At 36.7% G+C, this 27,617-nt stretch overlaps 1 protein-coding gene across 2 annotated transcripts in view; it reads left to right on the plus strand.

The window, feature by feature from the left end:
• The first annotated feature begins 3,011 nt into the window (after positions 1–3,011).
• The window catches only part of APOOL (apolipoprotein O like), a 91,048-nt gene continuing 66,442 nt past the window's right edge, over positions 3,012–27,617 (plus strand). Inside the window, exon 1 of one of the 2 annotated variants that reach the window (XM_068533252.1) lies at positions 3,012–3,094. In XM_068533252.1, coding sequence (XP_068389353.1) covers positions 3,080–3,094 — 15 coding nt within the window. In that variant the 5' untranslated portion in view covers positions 3,012–3,079. Of the gene's footprint in view, positions 3,095–3,477; positions 3,570–27,617 lie in introns of those variants that run through there. The other variant, XM_068533254.1, reaches the window with a different exon arrangement.

Genomic DNA, 27,617 nt, shown 5'->3' on the forward strand with positions numbered 1-27,617 from the left:
TAATAAACATGGTAGCACACTTTTATGCATGTTAAACAGTTAAGAAATATATAAATACTACATACAATACATAGGAAAGTCAACTGAAGTTTGCTTATGGAAATGGATGTAGGAAGGGTTGCAGCTTGTGAGTCATTGTGAAGTAGTTTTAAGCAGGGTTATCAAAATTTGCAGTCTTTCACAGCCTTAAATCTTAGGTCATATTATTCTTTCTTTCAAATGTAGGCCTTTCAAGAGATGCATATATAATAGATAACTGTTTCATTAAAATTGAAAATGTAATCCAATGTAATCCTTCTTCTTCAATTATTATGTGTTTCATTGCTAGAAGTTCTTCTGCAAGTTTTAAATCTGCAATCACATCTTCACCCAAGGCTGAAAGCTTTGGAAATTGCAACAGTGTTTTAAATCACCAAACCATCATTGAAGGAGCCACTTCTGCAGGGCCTGACAATTTTCATTTAAGGCCTTTGTGTATAGATAGTGCCTTCTCATCAAATGTGAGAAAGGTTGTTCCTAATTTTTTTTACTGTCTAGTCTTCAATCCATAGATTCATCAATCTTTTCATTTCTTCTATTACTTTAGGTCTCATTACTGATTTTGTATTCCTTGAAGTTTTTCCAGACATAGATGTTTCCTTTATTTTCACTGTATTGTATCAGAAGGTCCAAAAATGCATATTTCTTTATACCTACTGCTCAGGAGATATCACATATTCTCACAAATCTTTCAAAATTCTTGGTTACTTCAAACTTCACCTCAATATTTAAAGCTTTCCTTTCTCATGCAGTGCTTGGTGTTTTGGGGCGAGAGTGCTTAGACACGTTTAGGATATTGTTTACTTACATAGAAAAATTCACAAATAAAAAATAGTAACAAAACACAATTTTGTAGGTAACACCTGAGTGAACCAAGGTATCTGGTAGATGTTTGAGGAGTCTGTGTGTGTGTTTTGTGCATTCTTACACAGTCTGACTGAGCTGGGTGCTGTTTTCTGCATTCACATCGTGTTTCTTATGGACGAAATAGTGCATGAGTGAACGTGAAATTTATGTAATTTTCAAATTGTTTCCTAATATATCCACCATATTGGAACAAATTCACCTTTTTAAATAAGTGTTGTTGTAGAACTGACTGTGCACAACTCAGCAAAGCAGCCACAAGAAAGAATGGAAAATCTGAGAGCATGTTAAATAGTTTGGATTTATAATGAAAAACCTTATTACAAAGAAATCTCCAGGCCTGGATGGCTTCATTGGTGAAATCTTTTAGATATTTAGGGAAGTAATAATGCCAATCTTAAACAAACTTTTCCTGAAAATAAAGAGGAAACAATTCCCAATTTGTCTATGAAGCTAATAAAACACTGATACCAAAGTCTTAAAAGAAAATTACAAACCAATAACCATCATGGCCATAGATGTAAAAATCCTAATGAAAATATTAGCAAATGGAATTAAGCAATATATAAGAAGAATAATGTATTAGTCTGCTTAGGCTGCCATAGCCAAATACTATAGACTGGGTGGCCTAAACAACAGAAATATATTTTCTAAGTTCTGGAGGCTGGAAGTCCCAGATCCAGGTCCAGCAGGGTTGGTTTCTGGACACCACTGAAGGGATAAAAAGGCAAGCCACAGTGTGAGAGAAGATATTAACAACACATAAATCTGGCAAAGTGCTTGTATACAGTCTTCTGAAGGAACACCTACAAATAAATGAGAAAGATGGACAACAGAATAGAAAAAGTGGGCTAAAAACTCGAATAAGCACTTTATGAAAGATAACATCAAAATGGCCAATTGAAATATGAAATGGTGATCAATTTCATTAGACATCAGGGAAATGCAAATAAGAACTTGAATGAGGGACTTCCCTGGTGGCACAGTGGTTAAGACTCCGTGCTTCCAGTGCAGGGGGCCCGGGTTTTGTTGCTTGTAATCAAAGAATGTTGACCAATACAGAAATTGGTATCAGGAATAAAGAGTAGTTCAGAGAGAAAGGTGTAGGGATTTTGAATACTCTTAGCCCTCCAGATCCTCCCAGATAGCCCCCTTAAAATGTCAGACTACCACTCTCTCCTGCTCAAAGCTCTAAATTTTTACATAAGTGACCTATCAAGGTTAGGTATAAATTCAACTGAAATAATTTTAGAAACCAAAAGAATCAGTCTTTGAGTTTAGCTTTTAAAAATCTCAGCTTTTTTTTGACCGTGAGAAGTAAAGGGACTTTCTTTAGTATGGTCATCAGAGGTCCCTGAGATTTATTATATGCCTAGGGGCAAATTTAAGAAGCTGCACATACTTTTCCTCTCACGTTAAATTAGTCAGTGCCATCAGACGTAGCCACTTCTGACACACTGGCCTTTTTTTATTGCTGTTCCTTCTGCGTGGAAGGTTCTTCCCTAAATTCCTTCAGGACTTTCCTCAAATGTCACTTTATCAGAAAGCCTTTCCCTAATCTATCTAAATCAATAAATTCCCACCCCATCCCCATACTGTTTTATTTTCCTTCATAGCATTTGGCACTTTGTAACATTTATTTGTTTCTCTTTTCCTCCTGGAATCACAAGCTCCGTGAGGGAAGGCATTACATTATGTTCTGTACTTTGAACAAGTGCCTGGCACGTAGTAGGCGCTTAGTGACATACTCTTAGGCTGTATGAACTTGCCCAAGTATTGCAGAGGTAACATGTTCTTTTTGTGACTATACAGTTATTTATTAAGGCAGCCGGACTTGGATTTTAAGTCCTCAACTAGACAAATCACATATGCCTGAAAAAACGAACATAATGAAAAGTTCTGCACCCAGCAAAGTAATTTTCAAATGGACTATGGAGAATATTCTGAAAGGTGTCATCAGGGATAGCGACAGTCAACCAGAGGGTTGAACCGTTTTCCCCGGAGAAAGAGGGCCAACTTTTGCAGCTTCCTAGAGCGGCACTAGGAAGGCGGAGAAAGGGCGGAGCCGACCGACGAGGGGCGGAACTGGGTGGGGCTACTTTGAGCGGTGCCTAGTTGAGCTATTTTGTCCCTTTCCGCTCTCCGTGCGAAGACCTGGGCGGAGAGTGCTACAGCTATGGCGGCCGTTAGCGTAAGTAAAAAATACTTTGCTTAGTTTCTCTGGATGCTGGTAGTGCTCTGATAACTGTAGAAGGGATCCTCCCAACTTCAGAAGGGAGTCCCACAGCAAGAGACGAGGTGGAGATGGGGTTGCGAGAGAATTGGCAAGGTCAGGGAATCTTTAACGTTTGAAGCCTCAAGACACCTGCTTCTCCTCTTTAGAGTTTCCTCAGCCTGGGACAGTTCTCTCTCCTCAATCCCCTGCTGTTGACTGTTTATACAGCGGCAGGGTTAAAACTGGGAAACAGCTGGGCGAAAATGGCCCGCCAGGCGACGAGCAGCGAACAGACTTGGGTCTTGAGATGAAACAAAGAGAAAAGAATCCTGGGCATTTGCCTGGGTGCACAGGGCGGGGCCTCACGACCCTTTGAAGGACTTTGTTCAAACATTATTTCGGGTGAAATAGACCAGGATACAGGCGTCTCAAGTCTCTCTGCAGTGCCTGGGTTTGTATTCACTGTTGTTACTTTACGGGTTTGAATGACAAACCTAAGTTTCTTTTGAGTTCTGTAATGGGAAAAGGTGCCTTTACTTAGGAATCTGTGTACAGGAAGTGACACAAGTGGCTGCTAGCTGCAGTTCCCTAAGTAGGTTTCAGTAACAGTAGTCGACAAATATGAGTAGACAAATACCTATGGGTAGATATTTGTAACGGGTTTTAAGTGTAAAATGCACTGCTTGCAGGAGATACAAATATGAATAATTCAGGCTCAGTATCCGTCTTGATTCGCCATTCTCACTCCATTTTTGCTTTCAGAATTTATTTGAATTATCACAACACCCTTCTAACTGGACTCGCTGCCTCTAGCCTGGCTCTCATGGAATTAATTTCCCCCTGCACTGCCAGAGTACTAAAATGTAAATCTGATTATGCCCTTCCACTACTTAAAAATCTTTATTGGCACTCTATCATCTGCCCTCTAGGGTCAGGTCAGACTCCTATGTCTGGAACAGCCGACTCTGCTTTGGCTTTCCAGCTTCATTTCCTGTCTCTCAGAAACTCTCCTAATATCTGTACTCCAAGCCTTTTTCCCTGCTCTTTCTCTGGGCCTGAAGTGCCCTTTCCCATCCTCATCTAGTTAGTTCCTATTCATATTTCACTCATTCATTTAACAGGGATTTGTGTACTGCCTCCCCGTATGCTAAATACAAAAGGCCTTTTCCAAGATAGTGTCCCAGATCTCCCCAGTCTGATTTAAATAACTCCTCTTTGTGCTCGAGAGGATTCTGGGCATACTTTTACCATAGGACTTATCATACTGCAAATAGTAGACTACTTACTTGTGTATTCTATCCTCCTAAACTATAAGCTATTTGAGGATGGTAATTATAATATGTTAATTTTTGTATCTTTAGTACCTAGCACAGGTATGAGCTATATTAGGGACTCAATAAATTCTACATGAATAAATAAGTGCCAGGCAATGGACATAAAAGATATTAAATTAAGTAGTTGAGATGTATCATATAACAAATGATTGTCATTCAGAGTAGAGGAAGTGCCTTGTCTCAGGAGAAGTACAAAGTGATCTGAGGGTTCAGAAGAGAGAGTTCACACCTGGTTGAAGAGAATAAAGAAAGACATCATGGAGGGAGTACAGAGAGAGAAGGAATGGTCAGTGGTTAAAAAGCAGACCTGAATAGTGTGTTGTCACTGAAGCCTAGAGAAGGAGCGAGTTGAACAGTCTTTTGATTTGGCTATTAATAAGTCACTGGTAGCTGCCATTTATTAAGTGCTTACTGCAAGGCCAGGCACCATGCTAAAATACTTTGCATATGTTATTTCACTTAATTCTCAAGATAACTTTATGTTGTAGATGTTAATGATCACCATTTTACAAATGGAAAACTAAGGTTTAGAAAATTCAATTAAATTGTCCAAAGTCACAATGCTAATAAGAGCTGAAGTGAGGTAAAGTGGTAGAGTGAGAACCTAGATTGTAAGGGGTTAGGGAAAGGATAAGGGGTGGGAAACTGGCATTCATTTAGCACCTACTTTGACCAGCTGCTTTACATGTATTATTTCAGTTTAATCTTCTTGATGACCCTAAGAAATGGGTAGTATCCCCATTTTACATATGAAAAAACTGAGGTTTAGAAAAAGTGCTTGCTTCGGGTTATCCAAGTGGAAGAACCAGGTTCAAACACAGGTATATTTGGCTTCAGAGTCCCTGATATTTCCACTACTCCTTGCCTCCTCTGGAAGGGAAGTGTACATTACTCTTTAGAGAAATGTTGCAGCAAAAGGTAGGGAAGAAATCTTGAGATGGGGGTAGCAAATTCCGGGAAGGTTTCTTTTCATTTAAAAAAGTAGGAGAATATATGCCAATTAAATCTCAATAAAACTGGTGAAAAAAAAAATGTCAGGAGACCTGAGCAGGTTTGGAGACAAGTGGAAATGTGCCAAGAACTGGTAAGAATTAATAATAGTGATCACAGCTATTATGCTATTGAACATTTACTGTGTTAGGCATTTTGCTAAGCACGTTATGTGAATTTTCGCATTTATGCTTCACAGTGGCCCTATATCTAGGTACTGTTATTACCAGCATTTTACAGGTAAAGAAACTGAAGCTTAGAAAGGTTGAGTAACTTTCCCACAGTCACTCAGTCAGAAGTGGTAGATCTGGATCTGAAATCGCTATGGTCTGTGTTCAGATCGTGAGGCTTAAGCTTGAGGAAGCATCTGTGAGGCCAAGGTACAAAAATGCTGATCTGTGTTAATTTTGAAGCCCCAGAGATTAATAACAAGGAATAAGGTAGAAAGGAGTCCTGAAAGTTGGTAGATAACTCTGAAAATAGTTTACGTACATTTTGAGAGATAAGAACTTTTTGAGCAGATGTGATGGTGGAACACTGATGTGGAATTAGCCTTGAGAACAAGTACTGTACTGATCTCTCCTCCTGACCTCTTGAATCAGAGAGAATGGCTGGAGGACTGGCCTTCATTTAAAAGGATTGGAAGGAATGTAGTGTCAAAAGCTAGATTTCATTAATGCCAGAGATTGAGTGAATTTGAGGAAAATTTTCATCCTGAAAGATATTTGTTTCTAATAGAATACTTAATATTGAAATATGGCTACCATGTATTGAGTATTTCCTATGTGTCAGACGCTGTATTATGCTGTTGATGCACATTATTTTATTTAATTCTCACAAAAAGTTTTCTGTGGTAGATAGCTTTATTGGCTTAAAGAACAGGAGTAAAGCAGTAAGGAAAACAAGGCTGAAATAGGAGGTTGTAGTCAGAGAAAAGCTTGTTGAGTTTATGATTTTAGCTATTAACAAGTTCTGGGAAATGGTAAATTCAGGGTGTACTCATGGAGTGGGTAACTGCAGTGGAGTGAATATGAAGGTCTAAAAAGGTGAGGTCAAAGAAGAGTGAGGTGAGGCTTTTGAGTGGTTCAGCCATATGGATGTTAAAGTCACTCAGAGTTATGGCAGGCTTTAGAGTATAGAAGAAGACTATTAACCAGGATCCTAAATCTTCAATGAGATGAAGTGACCAGGAGGCAGGTGCTAAGGATGAATAGATGGGTGGTATGAGTCTCAGACGAGAATTACTTTTCTTTCCTTTATGAAAACTTTCTTCAGTTGAAGTATAGCATACATACAGTTAAGTACACAAATCATAAGCAGCTTGGTAAAGTTTCAAAAAATGATCATACTTGTTCACCCAGCAGCCAAATTAAAAAAAAAAAAATTACCAGCAGCCCCGAAGCCCTCCCCTTTGCTCCTTCTCCACCATAGATTAATTAGCCTAGTTTTAACTTTAAGTAAATGGAATAAGGCAGTATTTACTCTATGTCTGGCTTCTTTCACCCAATATTGTTTTTGAGATTCAGCCATTACACATGTATGCTAGTTCATTCATTCTTATTGCTCTATGATATTCTAGAGGGTGAATATATCATGATTTATTTATCCATTCTACTGTTAATGGACATTTGAATCATTTTCAGTTTTAAGCTATTACAAATAATGCTCCCATCAACATTCTTGTATATGTCTTTTGGCGCACATAAGTGCACATTGCTGTTGAGTATATACCTAGGAGTGGGATCGCCAGGTCATAGGGCATGCAGCTTTGGTAGCTACTGCCAAATAGTTTTCCAAAGTGGTTGTACCAATTTACATTCCCATTCATGAGGGTTCCAGTTGTTCCACTTTCTCACTAACAAGAACAGAGATTTTTACCTAAGGCTGGGGAAGTAATGGCTTAGAAGCAGCATTGGCAATCAGAAGAAGACAAACTCTACCTCCTATACCTGAGACACTTTGAATAGCCTCCACTTGAGAGTTACAAGGGAAGCAGTGACCTCAGGGGACAGTCATGTTTCATTTCAGGCAAGGAGAGAAGAGGGTAGACACAATGGAAGGGCTTTTGGAGTTTGGTAGAGTAGCAGGAACTTTGGTCGGTGAAGAGAAAATACAGATCGCTGTAGAAATTAGAATACAGGAGATGATACATAACTCTGGAATTGTGTTTTGGGGCTTGAGTCAAGGATGATGGGGATGGGAAGGAACATGGATGCCATAGACCTAAAGGTTTCAAAATCCTTGATAATACCAGCCTTCGTGTCAACTTTAGTCTTTGTCTCTTTCCTCTTTTGTTTCATGTGACTGATATCAGAAAGTAGTTGGAACCTAACAAAGTGAAGTTCATTCTTGGGAAGACGGTTGGTTATCTCCAGCAAAATCAGTTTTTCACTTTCCACTCAGCATTGTTGAGCATCTGTATTTTCAGTGCAACTTTGAAAGTATGCTTTGAAACCCTTAACCATACTTGGTATAGGTTCCAGGATGTTGCTTTATGCCATAGAGTGAAAATGATCTGTGCCTTGCCTCCTACCACACCTATATGACTGAGCTATTCCCTGTGATGCCATCCTCACAGGTGGCTGTTAGGTGTTCTGTGAACCTCACTTAATATGGAAATTAAAAATTGCTTGACATGGACCCTAAAATGTTTGCATAACAGGCGCATGTAAGTCAATATTTCCTGATCTTAGCTGTGCATTAGAATCATCTGGGCAGCTTAGAAAAGGTACTGTTGCCTGAGCCCCACCCCAGATGGGGCATTTTAATATTTTAAAAGCCCACCAGTGATTCTGATGTGTTGCTAGGTTTGAGAACCACTGATTTAGGGGAGAATTTGTGGCTTTTATACAGGTTAGAGAAGAAAGGGTATTAGGCTTTTCAGGTTATGAAGAACAGAGGCAAGTTCAAGTCATCTTAAGTGGTAGTTTATTGGAAAGTTGCATAGGTTAGGAAGAAAGCCTAGGAAACTGTCTCATCAGCTAAACAAATCTCAAGAAGAACCGTTCAGGATACCATAGCAACTCTAGTAGTTACCATTCTCATGACTGTTCTGCTTCTGCTAACTCTATGTGTTTCACATCCAGACTTCCCTAGAGAGAAGATCTGATCAGGTTGGCTAGTCACTAACCACTGCAAAATACCCTTCTTAGGCAGAAATTGCACATCGGGCCCCTTTGTAAGGCAGTCTCTTGTTGGCTGCCTTTGGCTCAGATACCAATCCCTGGTCCAGTCAGTTTTGGCCAGTGCATCAGTCCTGTAGTTAACAGCATAGTGACCTATGTTAGAAATCACAGAAGGGAGCAATATAGTTGTCAGATGCTCTAGGACTTCTTAGAAGGGGCAAGGCAATGGATGGATACTTTTGGGGTTCATGGTCTGGTACAATTTACTTTTGAATACTTTCCAGAAGTGATAAAGTTGTTGAAAATATGGTAGGATATATTTAGAGTTGTTATTAAAAGCTAACTTATTAAGATCTTGTAATTTAAATTGGGAAATTGGTTGCCCAAGGATAAAAAAACACCGAGACAACCAGTAAGTAGCAATCTGTGGTGGATAATATAATTTGCTTAGTATAATTTGAACATATTCAGGGAAAATGTAACCCATTTCTGTAATCTCTCCTGAGTTATATAGACTTGATGGATATTAATACTCTTAAGCTAAAGCATGAGTTGCATACTTAATGTAGATTTGGCCTGGCTGTTTTTGGATCTTTTCTCTCAGTCATTCTGAAACTTACTAGGGACTTCTCATATCACTAGGCTAACTGCTACTGCCATACCCCCTCCTCAGCCTGGCTCTATAGTTCACCTCATTCATTCATACATCCAAATTCCTACTTGATATCTTTAGGTGCATCAAATTCAACATGTGCAAAATTCCTTTATCTTTACCACATTTGATTTTTCTGCTGTATTCCATCATTTTAAAGAATCCTCTACATCCATACTGTTAACAAGTCTTGTGAATACTTTTTACTTTCATACATTCTTATTCTTTTATACATTCTTTCAAAAAAAAAATCTTAATGCCCATAATGTGCAGGAGATGGTGATAAACACTGGGGATACAAAGATCAACAAGATAGGAACAAGAGGTATATAGAAGAGAAAACACTAAAACTAATAAGCACATGAAGAGATGCTCAAAATAATTAACAGATAACTACATATTAGAACAATGAGATAACATTTTATTAAACTAGAGGAAAATAGAATGCTGGTTAAGTCCAAATGTTGTTAGGGATATTGGAATGTAAGCGCCCCCATGTACTGGTGGGAGTATTGACTGGTACAGCCACTGTGGAGATCAATCTGATATTATTTAGTGAAATTAAGTATATACACATGTTCTATGGCATGGCAATTCTGTTCTTGAGTGTATATCACAAAGATATACAAGTTCATGAGGGCACTTATAGGAGGATATTCATCACAGTGTTTTTTTATGGTGATGGGGAGTTTGAGGCAATATAGGTGTCCAACACTGACAGGGATAGGGGAAATGTGGTGGATGTACATCATATAGTACTATATAGCAGCTAGAAGAAATGGGTTATATGTACACATAGGAACACAGATGGATATAAAAGGCTATGTTTTATGAAAAAGGATAAGAAACAAAACAACTGTAATACACCATTTACTTTGTGAAAACAGAAAAAATGAGATGTGTAACAAAATTAAAAATACATGTACACATTACTACAATATGCATTTTGTAAACATTCAAACAAAAAGATAATCATTAAATATATGAAAATAGCTACCTATGGTGGATGAATTAGAGTGAAATTTGGCGATTAAAGGAAATGAATGTATTAATCAATTTTAAAGGAGGGAGGGCAAAGAAGAACAAGACCAAAGTACTGTCCTCAAGGAATGGACTCTAGTGGGCGAAACTGATAAGTAAACACAAGTTGTATTCAAAATAAAAGATATCTAAAAGCTACTATGGGAGAAAAGAGGAAGAAGTAGTTTAAATGCCTACAGAACATAAGGCTGCTTCATAATATTTGTTCATTTTAGTTCATTCATTTAGTTCTTCAACAAGTATGTATTAAGCACCTACCATGGGTTAAGAACTGCTACTTGCCATGTGGTGGTAGGTTGTATTTTTGATTTCAAATATTTGCTTTCTCTTCCTGTGAGAGGATTATACACCCCTGCCTAGATTTCTTATTCTTTCCCTCTACCTCAAGAATGACTAGTATTACTTTACTAGGTAAATAATTTTATAATTTGTTTTTGGCATATTTTGGTACTGATCAAAATATGGTTAAAGCAAAATATTTACTCTACCTTAGTCTAATTGAAACACAAGTCCTTCTGTTTATCATGAAAAAGCCAGTAGAGTTAAACAGAACTTAATTTTGTAAGCGGAGAAAATACCGTTATATCCATTCACTCATCTGGACTAATGGAAGGAAAGGAACAGCAAAAATAATTGAAAACCAATATCTGCACTTAACTTTGGGATGTATTTTTATACTTATATTTCTGCCTATAGCAAAAGCTGAAATTTTGGGCCCCTGTGACAAAATTCACAATAGAGCTCTTGTGACAAAAATTCACAGAGCCATGTAACTGGCAGGGACAATTCATCCTCCCATTGAATTGTCTTGGCACATTTGTCGAGAACTAATTGACCCTAAATGTATTTTTGGACTCTCAATTAACTCTATTCCACTGATCTATATTTCTGTCTTTATGCCAGTATTACACTGTCTTCATTGCTGTAGCTTTTTATTAAGTTTGAAATGGGAAAATGTGAGTGCTCTAACTTGGTCCTTTTTTTAGTATAATTTATGGTGAAATAATTTCAAATTTACAGAAAAGTTGCAAGAAGAGTACAAAGAACTCATCTTCTTAAATCAGATTCTACAGTTGTTAACTTTTGACATTTTCTCCCTTTCTCCTCTATTATAATTAGTCCTTTTCTGATCAATCTGAGAGCAAGTTGCAGACATGTTGCTATTTCACCCCTAAATATTTCACTGTATATTTCCTCAAAAAGAAGTATACTGTTCTATAACCTTTGTGCAAGCCTCCCAATCGGGATGTTAATACTGATACAACACTATCATCCAATCCACAGATGCCATTCAAATTTCACCCACTGCACAATGTCTCCTCTTCCTTTCTAGGCCAGGATCCAAATCTAGGATCATGCATTATGTTTCCTTATCATATCTCTTTGATCTGCTTTAATCTGGAATATTTCCGTACTCTTTCCTATCTTTCATGAGTGACCTTGACAGTTTTTTTCTTCCAGTTTTATTGAGATATAATTGACATACAGCACTGCATAAGTTTAAGTTGTACAGAATGATTTGACTTACATCATGAAATGATTATCACAGTAAGTTTAGTGAACATCTATCATCTCATTTAGATACAAAATTAAAGAAATAGAAAAAAATTTTTTCCTTTGATGAGAATTCCAATTTTGATCTTTTTTCTCAAGATGTTTGACTTTTCTAGGTTCCTTGCATTTCCATATGAATATTAGAAACAGCTTGTCAATTTAAAAAAAGGGCATCTGGAATTTTGATAGTAACTGTCTTGAATCAGTAGATCACTTTGGGGAGTATTGCTATCTTGACAATGCTAAGTCTGACAATCCATGAACTTGGAATGTCTTTCAGTTGATTTAGGTCTTTGATTTTTTTCGACAATATTTTGTGGTTTTCAGTCTAAAAGTCTTGCACTTATTTTGCAAGTCTTGCAAGACTTTCAAATTTAGGCTTGCATTAAATTTATTCCTATTTTATTCTTCTTAATGTTCTTGTTAATGAAATTGTTTTTTGTAATTTCATTTTCAGATTATTCCTTAATGGCAAATAGGAATAAAATATATTTTGGTGTATTGATTTATTTCCTGTGTACCTTGCAACATTGCTGAATTCGTTTATTAGCTTGAATAGTTGAGTGCATGCATGTACGTGTGTGTGAGTGAGTGTATTCCTTAGGATTTTCTACATACAAGATCATGTCATATGTAAATAGGGGTAGTTTTACTTCTTTTCTAAACTGCATGCCTTTTATTTCTTTTTATTGTCTAATTGCCCTGACTGGAACGTCCAGTACAATGTTGAATAGAAGTAGTGACAACAGACATTCTGTTCTTGTTCCTAATCATAGGGGGAAAGCTTTCAGCTATTCATCATGAAATATGTTAGCTGTGGGATTTTTTATAGACCCCCTTCACCAAGTTAAGGAAGTTCTTTTCTATTCCTAGTTTCTTGAGTGTTTTTTTTTTTTTAAAACATGGAAGAGTACTAGTATTTGTCAAATGCTTTTTCTATGTCTACTGATATGGACATGTACGTATTGTCCATTATTTTATTAATATGGTATATTACATTGATTAATTTTCGTATGTTGGACTAACCTTGCATTCTTGATATGTTAATATATCCCACTTGATCAAATGCTTAGTTATTTTTATATGTGTCTCTATTCAGTTTCTATTATTTCATTGAGGATTTTTAATCTATATCTATAAACAATATTGGTCTATAGTTTTCTTTTTTTTTAACATCTTTATTGGAGTATAATTGCTTTACAATGGTGTGTTAATTTCTGCTTTATAACAAAGTGAATCAGTTATACATATACATATGTTCCCATATCTCATCCATCTTGCATCTCCCTCCCTCCCACCCTCCCTATCCCACCCCTCTAGGTGGTCACAAAGCACAGAGCTGATCTCCCTGTGCTATGTGTTTGCTTCCCACTAGCTATCTATTTTACGTTTGGTAGTGTATATATGTCCATGCCACTCTCTCACATGGTCACATCTAACCCTTCCCCCTCCCCATATCCTCAAGTCCATTCTCTAGTAGGTCTGTGTCTTTATTCCCATCTTGCCACTAGGTTCTTCATGACCTTCTTTTTTTTTTCCCCCTTAGATTCCATATATATGTGTTAGCATACTGTATTTGTTTTTCTCTTTCTGACTTACTTCACTCTGTATGACAGACTCTAACTCCATCCACCTCACTACAAATAACTCCATTTCGTTTCTTTTTATGGCTGAGTAATATTCCATGGTATATATGTACCACATCTTCTTTATCCACTCATCCGATGATGGACATTTAGGTTGCTTCCATGTCCTGGCTATTGTAAATAGAGCTGCAACGAACATTTTGGTACATGACTCTTTTTGAATTATGGTTTTCTCAGGGTACATGCCCAGTAGTGGGATTGCTGGGCCGTATGGTAGTTCTATTTTTAGTTTTTTAAGGAACCTCCATATGGTTCTCCATAGTGGCTTTATCAATTTACATTCCCACCAACAGTGCAAGAGTGTTCCCTTTTCTCCACACCCTCTCCAGCATTTATTGTTTGTAGATTTTTTGATGATGGCCATTCTGACCAGTGTGAGATGATATCTCATTGTAGTTTTGATTTGCATTTCTCTAATGATTAATGATGTTGAGCATTCTTTCATGTGTTTGTTGGCAATCTGTATATCTTCTTTGGAGAAATGTCTATTTAGGTCTTCTGCCCATTTTTGGATTGGGTTGTTTGTTATTTTGTTATTGAGCTTCATGAGCTGCTTGTAAATCTTGGAGATTAATCCTTTGTCAGTTGCTTCATTTGCAAATATTTTCTCCCATTCTGAGGATTGTCTTTTGGTCCTGTTTATGGTTTCCTTTGCTGTGCAAAAGCTCTTAAGTTTCATTAGGTCCCATTTGTTTATTTTTGTTTTTATTTCCATTTCTCTAGGAGGTGGGTCAAAAAGGATCTTGCTGTGATTTATGTCATAGAGTGTTCTGTCTATGTTTTCCTCTAAGAGTTTGATAGTGTCTGGCCTTACATTTAGGTCTTTAATCCATTTTGAGTTTATTTTTGTGTATGGTGTTAGGGAGTGTTCTAATTTCATACTTTTACATGTACCTGTCCAGTTTTCCCAGCACCACTTATTGAAGAGGCTGTCTTTTCTCCACTGTATATGCTTGCCTCCTTTGTCAAAGATAAGGTGACCATATGCATGTGGGTTTATCTCTGGGCTTTCTATCCTGTTCCATTGATCTATATTTCTGTTTTTGTGCCAGTACCAAACTGTCTTGATTACTGTAGCTTTGTAATATAGTCTGAAGTCAGGGAGCCTGATTCCTCCAGCTCCATTTTTCGTTCTCAAGATTGCTTTGGCTATTCGGGGTCTTTTGTGTTTCCATACAAATTGTGAAATTTTTTGTTCTAGTTCTGTGAAAAATGCCAGTGGTAGTTTGATAGGGATTGCATTGAATCTGTAGATTGCTTTGGGTAGTAGAGTCATTTTCACAATGTTGATTCTTCCAATCCAAGAACATGATATACCTCTCCATCTATTTGTATCATCTTTAATTTCTTTTATCAGTGTCTTATAATTTTCTGCATACGGGTTTTTTGTCTTCTTAGGTAGGTTTATTCCTAGATATTTTATTCTTTTTGTTGCAATGGTAGATGAGAGTGTTTTCTTAATTTCACTTTCAGATTTTTCATCATTATTGTATAGGAATGCAAGAGATTTCTGTGCATTAATTTTGTATCCTGCTACTTTACCAAATTCATTGGTTAGCTCTAGTAGTTTTCTGGTACTGTGATTAAAAATCTTCCAACAAACAAAATCCCAGGACCAGATGGCTTCACAGACGAATTCTATCAAACATTTAGAGAAGAGCTAACACCTATCCTTCTCAAACTCTTCCAAAATATTGCAGAGGGAGGAACACTCCCAAACTCATTCTACGAGGCCACCATCACCCTGATACCAAAACCAGACAAAGATGTCACAAAGAAAGAAAACTACAGGCCAATATCACTGATGAACATAGATGCAAAAATCCTCAACAAAATACTAGCAAACAGAATCCAACAGCACATTAAAAGGATCATACACCATGATCAAGTGGGGTTTATCCCAGGAATGCAAGGATTCTTCAATATACGCAAATCAATCAATGTGATACACCATATTAACAAATTGAAGGAGAAAATCCATATGATCATCTCAATAGATGCAAAGAAAGCTTTCGACAAAATTCAACACCCATTTATGATAAAAGCCCTGCAGAAAGTAGGCATAGAGGGAACTTTCCTCAACATAATAAAGACCATATATGACAAACCCACAGCCAACATCGTCCTCAATGGTGAAAAACTGAAACCATGTCCACTAAGATCAGGAACAAGACAAGGTTGCCCACTCTCACCACTATTATTCAACATAGTTTTGGAAGTGTTAGCCACAGCAATCAGGGAAGAAAAAGAAATAAAAGGAATCCAAATCAGAAAAGAAGTAAAGCTGTCACTGTTTGCAGATGACATGATACTATACATAGAGAATCCGAAAGATGCTACCAGAAAACTACTGGAGCTAATCAATGAATTTGGTAAAGTAGCAGGATACAAAATTAATGTAGTTTTCTTATGACGACTTTGGTTTTGGTGCCAGGGCAGTACTAGCCTTATAGAATGAGAGGGGAAGTGTTGCCTCCTCTGCTATTTTTTGGAAAAGTTTTTGAAAGATTAGTGTTAATTCTTCTTTAAACTTTAGCTAGAATTTACCCATGAAGCAGTCTGTGCCTGGGCTTTCCTTATAGGAAGATTTTTGATTATTAATTAAGTCTCTTTACTGGTTACATATTCAGATTTTCCATTCTTCTTTCATCCTTTTGGTAATTTGTGTCTTTCTAGGAATTTGTTCATTTCTTCCAAGTTATCTAATTTGTTGCTGTATAGTTGTCCATAGTATTAACTTAAAATGTTTTTTATTTCTGTAAGGTCAGTATGTGATGTCCTCTCTTTCATTACTAATTTTCGTAATTTGAGCCTTTTCTTTCTATTTTTTCTTTGTTACCTTATCAAAAGGGTTGTCAATTTTGTTGATCATTTCAAAGAAATGACTTTTGGGTGTGTTGATTTTCTGGGTTGATTTTCTTTCCTCTATTTCACTTATTTCCACTCTAATCCTCACTCTTTCCTTCCTTGTGCTGGCTTTGGGGTTAAGTTTGCTTTTCTGTTTTCCTAAGGTAAATTATTAAATTATTGATTTGAGGTATTTTTTTTTTTAGCATTTACAGCTATATATAAATTTCCCTTTCAGCCCTGCTTTCACTACACCATAAGTTTTGGTGTCTTTTGTTTTCATTTTGTTTCATTTCATTCAACTCAAAAGTATTTTCTAATTTTACTTGTGACTTTTTTTCTTTGGCCTATTGGTATTTAGGAGTATTTTGTTTTTTAATTATTTTTCACATACTTGTGCATTTTCCAGATCTTTTTATTGTTCATTTCTAATTTAATTTTTTGTGGTCAGAGACCATGCTTTGTTTGTACAATTTTAAATCTTTTGAGACCTGTCCTATGGCCTACTGTATGGTCTATCCTGAAGAATGTTCCATATGCACTTAATAAGAATGTATATTCTGCTGTTGTTGGGTGGAAGCGTGCTGTGGAAGTCTGTCAGGTCTACTTAGTTTATATTGTTGTTCAAATCTTCTATATTGCTGACTTTCTGCCTAGTTGAATTCATTATTAAAATGAGGTATTGAATTTTCTAACTATTATTATTACATTGTCTGTTTTTTCCCTCTGTTTTCTTTGTTCTTTGTTTTCTGTTTGTTCTGCTTTTCCTTTCTGTGTTTTCTGTCAGTTTTTGTTTCAGGTATTTTGTGGCTCTGTTGTTAGGTGCATATATGTTTATAATTGTTATATGTTTCTGATAGATTTACCCTCTTATCATTATAATATGTCTCTTTAACTCTAGTAACAATTTTTGACTCAAAGTCAAATTATGGTGGCTGTTTTCCTGGTATATCTTTTTCCATGCTTTTACTTTTAACCTAAATATATCTTTAAATCTAAAACGTGTTTCCTTTGGACAGGATTTTGTTTTTTTAATAAAATCTGACAATCTTTGTCTTTTGATTGAATTGTTTAACTCATTCAGATTTAATGTAATTATTAGTGTGATTGGATTTATTTTTGCCATTTTGCTTTCATTTTCTATGCCTCATGTCTTTTTTGTTCTTCTCTTCCTTCTTTACTGCCTTTTCATGTATTCAGTGGATATTTTATGCTGTGCCAATCAGGTACTGTGAGTATCAGAACAGCTCTTTAGCAGCATAGAGATACGAGGGAATAGGGGACTGGAATTTTCACCAGCTGCTTTCCTGAATCCTCTCCATGGAGCAGGATATGGGGATGAGGAATCAGTGTGTATGGTATCTGCCAGTTTTCACCAATTGCCAAATCCACCTGGAATACCTCTTTTTAGCTCAGGGGAAGATGAGAGTTACCACTCTGCTGGAGAGCTTTCTAGAATAGCTCTTCTATAACACAGCACTGGTTGGGGGGGAGGGTTACAGGCTCTAAGCTGAATGCAACTGTCTCCCACTCTTCTTACCATGTTCTGTAGATTTTGTGGAAAGAAGCATCTCAATTTGTTGTAAGCCCTTTGATCCATATCCAGAGAATTTGCTAATTTGACTAGTTTAATAGATGTCTCTTTGAGGGAGAGGTTTCACCAAGCTCCTCACACTACATACAAGAACCAAATGCAGGTTTCCAGTTTGGGTCTGTTACAAATAAAGCTACTATGAAGAAGCATGTACATGATTTTGTGTGGATATAAACTTTCATTTCACTGGAATAAATGCCCAAAAGTGTGATTTCTGTGTTCTTTGGTAATTACGTCTAGTTTTTTGAAAAACGGGTTCTTAGTGGATTGACCCCTGTATTAGTTTCCTATTGCTGATGTAGCAAATTACCACAGACTCAAATTTATTACCCTACAGTTCTGGGGGTCAGAAGTCCAAAATCAATTTCACTGTGCTAAAATCAAGGTGTTGGCAAGCCTGAATTCCTTCCGGAGGTTCTAGGGGGGAATCCATTTCCTTGCCTTTTCTAGTTTCTAGACACCACCTGCATTCCATGTCTCATGACCTCTTCTTCCATATTGAAACCCATCAATGGCTGCTCAAGTCTTTCACATGATGCATTACTTCAATACTCCTCTTCTGTAGTCAAAACTCCCTCAACATCCTTATAAGGGCAGTCATGATTACATCGGGACCACCCTGATAAGCTACCATAATCTCTTTATCTCAAAATCTATAACTTAATCACATCTGCAGAGTTCCTTTTACTATCTAAGGGAACATATTCACAACTTCTGGGCATTCAGACATCTAAATCTTTGCAGGAGGGTAGAGTATTATTCAGTCTATCACAGTCCTCTTATCGTTTTAAATGTCTCTGACACTGGTAATTTTCTTTGTCCTGAGTTGGTCTTTACCTGATATTAATATAGCCTGCTTTCTTTTGATTACTGTGTTTTCTTTTTCCTGCTTTTCTATGGGTTTTTTGTACTTGTTTTATAACTCCATTTTGATTTATCTGTAGTACTTTGGCTGTATCTCCTGTATAACTCTTTAGTGATTTTTCTAGGAATAGCTATTTTATTTGTAGTTATCCATAATTTTACTCTTTCCACTGTTATTTTTTCCCTCCTGATGTCCCAAGGTTCCTTCTTTTATCATTTTTTTTCTCTTTAGAGAACTTACTTTAACCATTCTTTTAGGGTTGGTCTGCTGGTGAAAAATTCTTTTAGTTTTCTTTCCTCTTCATTCCTAATGGAAATCTTGTCTGGATATAGAAGTACAGGTTAACAGTCCATTTCTTTCATCACTTGAGAAATGTTGTGCCATTTCCTTCTGGACTCTGTGATTTCTGATGAGAAATCTGCTGTTATTCAAATCATTTTCCCCCTATAGTTTAGATGTTGTTTCTCTTTCACTGTTTTCAATAGTTTCTCTTTTTCTTTAGTTTTCAGGGGTTCAACTATGATGTGTCTTGGTATGAACTTCTTTGGGTTCTTTGAGTTCATCCATTGAGTTTTTATTTCAGTCATTGTATTGTTCAGTTCTAAATTACCCACTTGGTTTTTCTTTATATCTTGTATTTCTCTGCCAAGACTTTGTGTTTCTTTGCTGAGACTTTCTATTTTTTAACTTGCTTCAAATATGTTTATAATTGCTTGTTGAAGCATTTTTATGATGGTTGCTTTAAAATATTTGTTAGATAATTCTAACATCCTTGTCATCTTATTGTTTGTATTTGTCTATTGTCCTTTTAAACTCAAGTTGAGATTTTCCTGGTTCTTGTTATAATGAGTAGTTTTCAATTAATATCTGTATGTTTTGATATTATGATATAATATTATTCAAAACTTCTGTTTCAGTTGGCTTCCTCTAACACTACTCTGGCAAAGGAAAGGGCAGTGCTGCTTTGTTACTACCAGGTGGAGGGTAGAAGTCAAGGTTCCCTGCTCAGTCTCTTGACACCCAAGGAGAGGAGGGCCCCTTTGCTATTCCTGGGCAAGAGTGGGAGTTTAGGTCTCCCATAGGCTTCTGCTCTTACAACCCTGGCTGGGAGAGGTAGGAGTACCTCATTAGTGCTCCCCACTAATGACCACTGTTGGGGCGGTGGGGGGGAGTGACCTTGTTACCATTTGATGATAATGAAAATCCTGACTCTCCACTAGGCCTTCTCAGATACCACCTTAGCAGGGAAGGGGAGGGCCTGCCTCATTAACATCAGGTGGTGATGGATATTCATGTTCCCTATATGGTCTCCACTAATATCTTGAGGGCCAGGGCTCATTACCACCTGGCAGAGATGAAAGTTCCACCTTCTTTAACACTGCCTTGGTGGGATGGGGAGTGTTAGAATGCCTTATTTCAGCCGAGCCAGAGGGGACGTATAGGCTCTCCCCTCAGGCTTTGCTTGTGTGGGTGGGGTTATGGCCTCAGTTTTGTCTGTGGTGTTTGGCTATAGTAGAGTGGCTGTTGTGTAAAAGTTTTGTGTCTTGCTAGGCCGCCCCTTTCCTGGTGTTTTGGCTAGAGAGAGCAGGCTTTTCTTGGGTCTTTGTCTTCAGTGGTTGCCATTTCTGTGTTGCTAGCTTCTCCAGCACCCAGTCTAAGACATATGAGGCAAAAAGAAAATCCAGGGACCTCACTGCCATGTCATTCCTCAGGTCCTGTCATCTCTAGCTGGTCTGCCATCTTCTCTGCACCATCCAGAGTCTTCCTGTACTTATTTTCTATATAATATCCAGGGTTTTGAGCTGTACTCAGTGGACGGAATTGGAAAAAGTATATCTACTTCATCTTTCCATAAGTGGAAGTCCTCCATCATATACTTTTATCATCCTTTACTGGTGATATATTTGTCTGACTCCCACAATAGAGATTATACAATACTTGAGGACAAGAACAATGTCTTTGCATATTTATGCCCCTCATGGCCTAAGAGGGCACCTGCCTGGAGCATAGTGTTTCTTCAGGAAGATTTGTTGACTGAGTTAAAACTTTGAATAACTTTTAGACTTCTTGCCCTTAAGAACAAAGTATCCTGGTTGGAGAAATATTAATTAAGTAATAGTTCATAATAGTACATGGTTAAATCCTAAATTATCCCAGGCCTTCATAGACTGGGCAGTTTATGTCCTTTGTAGGTAAAATTTTCCATCTCTTTGAAATACTTGAAAATGAGGATATGTTCCTTATCTCTGGCCCCTAAATAGAATAGATCAACTCCTTCTCTGTGTCCCCACTGTACACACTTCTGTTATACTGCTTAAAACCATGTATTGCATTTATTTTTGTGTTTTTCTCCCACGTTAAGCTGAGAGTTTCCTTAAAAACAGGGACCATGTCTTATTCATATTTGTATCTCAAGTCTCTCAGGCTCTTGAGATATAGTATACGGTAGACACTTGAATCGTTGTTGAATGAATGAATGAGTGCATTCTGTGACACCCATATAAGCAAATATAAGACTAAAATTTTTATGTTTAGGTATTTATATTTAAATATATTTAGAGGGAAATTTATCATAACTATAGATTTTAAAATAATTGATAAAAAGGGTAATGTTAACATGAGCTATACTTATGCATTTTTTTCAAAACTTCATTTGAAAAAAATTTCTTTAAAAAATGACTCTTCTAGTGATTTGAAGTTTTAACCTTTATTGATATTTTTGATAATATTTCTGCAGTCCAGAAGAAATATTTGAAGAAATAATGACAGAATTTTCCAAAAATAATGACATACATCAAATCACAGATCTAAGAATCAGAAAAAAACCTCATGTAAAATAAATAGAACACACACACACACACACACACACACACACACACACACATCCCACTCCCCGGTACACATCACTTCCATACTTCTGAAAAAAAGAGAAAATCTAGCCAGAGAAGAAAGACTGCATTACATAAAGAGTAAAAGAGATGAGAATTACAGTATATTTCTCAGAAAGTACATAAACTAAATAATATTTCTTAAGGAGAGTATTCTTTGTGATTGTGCCTGTGACTCAGAGTTGTTAAATTATACTTCTTACTTGCTTTTCTTTTGAACAATTGAGACTTCTCATCTTTAAAAGCAAAAATAACCCCCAACTCCAAAATCTGCACCTTATACTGGTAAAGGAAATATTTAATTGTGCCCTATACCAGATTTTATATCATGGTAATCACACTTCAGCTTCCTTATCAAATAGAGGTATGTAGTTACTTTTTTTAGGACTGTATCTTTAACATCATTCCATGGTGGGGTGTTTGATTTGTCCTGAACCTCTGTTATGAACTTGTATTTAGGAATTTCTTATTGCGTTAAAGCCTGAATTATCTGAGGATTCTAGCTCTACAAAATGCTTCAAGTTCTATTCGACCGCTGAAATAGTATTGATTACACACCAAGTACAGTACAGATGTGCACAAATTCTATGACGTCATTTCTGCTCTAAAGGAGCTTACTGTTTTGTTGACGGAAGACATATCCACATGCAATGGATAATATAAGAGAGCATATATTTAAATATTAAAACATGTAATATATATAAAAATCCTTAGCAATTCAAGAAGTAACCAACATATATTATGATAGTTTAAGGCCTCTCAGACCTTGAATGATAGCATTTAGTTTACTAAGAATGAAGCAGTTAGCTTGTCAGCAACGGCTTTGGGTTAACATTGTTATATGTTCTAGGAACTTAAGGCAGTTAGGCTGACTAAGTCAGAAAGGTTAATTTGGGTTTACTTATAGAAGATACAATTGGATTAGAAATAGGAAAATGGTGAAGTGTTTGAATGCTAGGATAAGTTGGAATTTTGTTTTGAAGTCAGCAAAAGCCATTGAAACAGATCCAAAATACTTTATGATTTTTTAAATTTAATGTAAAATATTACAGATGTACAAAGACGTATTAGTGAACACTGCAAATGCAGTTGAAGCCTCCTGTGTATCCTTCCAACTCTGATTGCATTCCCCTTGCTCCCTGAACTCCCCATAGCCACTCTCCTCACTTTTGTATTTAACATTGCTATGCCTGTTTTTAAGCGTTATATGAATTTTATTTTTGCTGCTTATGTTCTCCTGCATCTTGTTTTTATCAAAGCATTGTTTGTGATATTTACTCACGTTTGCATGTGTAGCTGTAGTTCATTCCTTTCCATTGTGCGTAGTATTCTGCTCTAAGAATATAACACATTTACTTCTCTATTAATGGATGTTGTGATGACTTCCCCCACACCTTTTTCTGTTACAGATGAGACCGTTATGAACAATCATATGCAAGTCTCCTTGGGCTCGTGTGAGAGTTTCCCTGCTCTACCTGCTGTATGACTTTGGTCAAATCACTTAACCTGTCTAAACCTTATTCTGTAGCATTTTATACTAGGAAATATTAAAAGATAATATATGCTGTGCACAATGCTATGCCCGGGCTATAGCAAATGCCCAGTAATTTCTAGCTGCTGTTTTTATCAGTATTTAAAAGAATCTTTATATTCCCAGCACCTAGAATAATGCTACATTTCTTTTGACCTTCAGATCCCAATTTAAGTCACACCTCCTTCATGCCAGTGGGCTGATAACCTGTTTCTCATGACAGTGAACATCAGTAGTCTCAAGCAAGTAGAATAGGAATTTGTTGTGTTATATTATCAATTTTTATTAAAATGAGTATAGGGCTTCCCTGGTGGCACAGTGGTTGAGAATCTGCCTGCCAATGCAGAGGACACGGGTTCGAGCCCTGGTCTGGGAAGATCCCACATGCCGTGGAGCAGCTGGGCCCGTGAGCCACAATTACTGAGCCTGCACATCTGGAGCCTGTGCTCCGCAACAATAGTGAGAGGCCCGTGCACCGCGATGAAGGGTGGCCCCCGCTTGCCACAACTAGAGAAAGCCCTTGCACAGAAACGAAGACCCAACACAGCCATAAATAAAAAACAAAACAAAACAAAACTCCTGAAAAAAAAATGAGTATATATTTATAGCCTTGTTTCTTCTTAGACTTATTTTGATTTCTTTCAGACCCTTGATGGTTATTCATGATGTTTTTAATAACAGAAATCATCTTTAAAAGTATAAAATATAATCTGTTTATTTGGTTACTATACCATTTATATGTAATTTGAATGCAGAGATTGTTGCAGAGATTGTTTACTAAAAAACTAACCTGTGAAACATGACTTAAGTTTCTTTTAAGAATAACCCAGATTTAAGGATTCCATTGGTAAAATTCTAGTAGAGTGGGAATGAGATTACCATTTTCATTGATCATCTATAAAAGCCTAACTGATAAGAGTGTAAATTAAGGCATACTAGAGTCTCGAACCTTCAAGGATTGAGATGCTAAAGGCTTTATAGTTTGTGGCTGTTTTACCCCTATAGCTTTTTCACAGGTTCTTTATTTTTGATCTCAGTATTTCAGTCCTTTGAAATAGACTGTTTGAAATGCTGACATGGAAGGCCCAAATTGTACAGATACATTTTCATAGTTTGATTATTTGTTCTTCAGTACCACTATCTTTTTCAAGAGTTTTATGAAAAAATACAGGGAAAGTTTTAAAATTCCCTATTTCAGCAAAGTATCTGCTTTTCATGTACCAGTATAATAAATAATGCTGTAGCTTATAGACTCTGTTCTCAGTAGATTTAATGATAGTTTATTCTCTTAAAGATGATTCACCCACTCATTTTCTGAAGAAAATAAGCACCATGATATATACAGACTTGTTAGTGACTCACTGGTGATTACTTTAAAACAAGGCATCCTTGTGTAAGAGTTTTATGTTGCTGTCGAGAAATATTAGCTGTTACGCGATAGCTACAAAATGAAGCATTAGCACCTTTTCTTGTTGCAGTTTTACTCAGAAAAAAAGATATGGTAATATCTCTGTTAAAGCAGAAGATGAGTTCAGTAGCACTTGCCATTGTCAGAAATTTATTACCCTTGGAAGTAGTACAAGGAGACACAGGAGTGCATTCCAGAAGTTAATAATGGGGAATTAAAATATGCTTTCATTGGCAGGAGTGGCTGGACCTGTGCTGCGTGACCCAAAGGAGTGGAACTAGGAGCCGTGAAAATTATATGGATATGTGTTTCAGTTCAGTCTATGGAGGAACTTGCTTAAAGAGCTGTAAAAAGATGGAATGATCTATTAGCGGAGTTTCCCATTACTAAAGGGGGTCATACATAAACTTGAGGGTCACTTGATAGTGTGTTACAGAAGGGATTCTATCATCAGAGGAATGGTTGGACCAGAACACCTTTAAGGTCCCTTTGCATTCTGAGACTAAAACTCTAGTACAAAGAAGGTAGTATGCCTGAAACTCAGCACTATATTTTGAAACCAGTCTCTCTTTTACCATTTTATGTTGGTTTCAATAATCATTAGTTTACTCAGGAGCAGTACTTGATCTTTCAGGCCAATTTTTGTTCTTCCCATCTTCTACCTAATATTTCAGAAGAGGCTAAACTTTATTAGTTGTATAGTTATGCCCCTGTGTTTGGTTTCCTCTGGAGTATTTGTAGTTTAGCTCGGTGGACAAAGGAAATCACCCAGAATCACCCAGTAAGTCACAGTCTTCTCTCCCCTGCTGATAAGGCAAGCTATTAGCCCTTCAGATCTACCAAGCAAAGGAAAGCGAGAAAGAAGGAAAAGTAGGAAATGGAGGTAAAATAAGTATTGAAAAATAATTGGAACAAATAGTCGCTGAAAAAAATAAAAGGGTGGGGGAAAGAGGTGAGGACAAGAAAGAGCAAAAAGTGGGAGCAATTGGAGATGGGTAAGCTACTTTTTCTACCAGGGATGGAAGACTGTAACTTTCCTCTCTTCCCTACCCAAGTCTAGTGGTCTCAAATCAGAAACAGCCCTGTGGTGATGAGATTTTCCTTGTGAACAGCTCCTCAGGCACCAGCCCCACACTGAAAGGAATACTTCTTTTCATGCCTTTCCAACTCCCCCCATTTCTGAATCTTTTGACCTCCAAAAAATGAAGCCTTTTTAAAACTATATTTAAGCAATTATAGTATAAAGGAATATTTTTTCCTAAGGGATTCCTTAAGCAAGGTATTATTGACCATTCTATCTAAAAATGTATCAATTTAGTTAGAAAGTATTATATTTTAAGGTATTTATTTGATTTAGTATAATAATCACCACATTAATTTGACCAAAAAGTTTTGTCATGGCACATTGAAAGTAGAATGTTGTTTCTAGTAAGAAATAATCACGCTTGCTCTGTTGTCCACTTAGATATAGTCTTCCGAAGTTTGAAATTTAGTCAAGAAATGTGTTATAAGAATACTACATTCCATTTATCTAGCACTAAACAGTTTATAAAATTTTCATGTATTATAGTGTTTGATTCTTGGAACATTCTTGTGAGAATTTTTAGTAAGAAGAGAAATATTCTCTGTTGCATTTATACTTGTATCAGGATAGGATGCATTTGTGATAAATTTTAGTTGTGGTGGGCCTGGATTTAATTGGGTCCCCAAATGCTTCAGAGAGTGTGGTGGAGCCTGCAAGCATATGCAAAATTTTGAGAATAACTACATTTTGGGGGACCATAATGCATAATTTTCATTGGATTCTCAAAAAATTAAGATCATTAAATCAGTCTTACAATTTCAGATCAGCTTTAGGACTTTTAGTTATCATTTGCCTTCACAAATACTTGGCACATAGGTAGTCAGTAAATGTTACATAGAAGAACTTGCTAGATTACCTATGTATACTGCCTTATTTAAACCTGTGAATGATTTTATTACTTTTTTTGAGATCCTTAGTCCTGCAAAGCCCTTTGAATACAAAGAGGCATAAGACTACTCACAAGGAACCTGCATTTTAGTAGAAAAATAGGCTATATATATTTCAGTGGGTAAATAATAATGTAACATTATGTTTGTTTAATTCCAGGTTAGTGTTTCATACAAATAACTTTATGAACTCAGAGAGATGACTATGAGTGATCTAGTAGGACTTGAGCTAAACCTTCAAGGAAGGACAGAGTTTAGGCAGTGTATTCATTCAACAAATAGTTTTTGAGTACCTGCTACGTGCCAGGCACTGTTAGGTGCAGGAGAGGTGAAGACATTCTAGCAGGGAAAATGAAATGAGTGAAGGCACTGAGGAAGGAATGTACTTGACATGTTTCGGCCTAGGAAGATTAATTTGGCTAGAGCCAGAGAGCCTAACAGGACATTGGTCCATAAGACATTTGGTTTATAAGACATTTGGACAACACCAAAAGGTCCTTGAAATTTGGTCCTATCTAAAACGTCCATGAGCATATTTGGTCTGTGCCAAGTGGTTTTGGACAGGACCAAATATCAAGGACCTTTTGGCATGTCTTTTGGACATTTTGCACAACACCAAATATCTGCTAACCCCAGAGGGTATATAGAGAAGGATAAACTAAGATGGTTTATTTGTTTGTTGAACCAGGAGAATAAAGCAGTATTTTAGAAAGATTCATTTCATTTCCTGTATAGTTTACTTAATCCTATTTTGAAATTTAGCAGCAACTGAATTCTAAATGGACAACATCTTGAAAATCAACTCTTACTGGAGTATTACTGTCTTCTCAAGTAAATAGAATGCTCTCAATATTCCTTTCCCACATCACTACAAGGTAGATATAGCCTAATTTCTTTGCTATAGATAGCACACATGTTTGTAAATATGTATCGTGAAAGGGAGCTGTTAGGTGTTTTTTAAAATTTAGTTACTGATTTTGACAATAAGTTAGTATTTGTCTGACCCTGATTACCATAAACTGACTAAAATTGAATTATGCCAATCTGTGTTAC

Source organism: Eschrichtius robustus, chromosome X (genome assembly GCF_028021215.1).
Source record: "Eschrichtius robustus isolate mEscRob2 chromosome X, mEscRob2.pri, whole genome shotgun sequence".
NCBI classification, from domain to species: Eukaryota; Metazoa; Chordata; class Mammalia; order Artiodactyla; family Eschrichtiidae; genus Eschrichtius; species Eschrichtius robustus.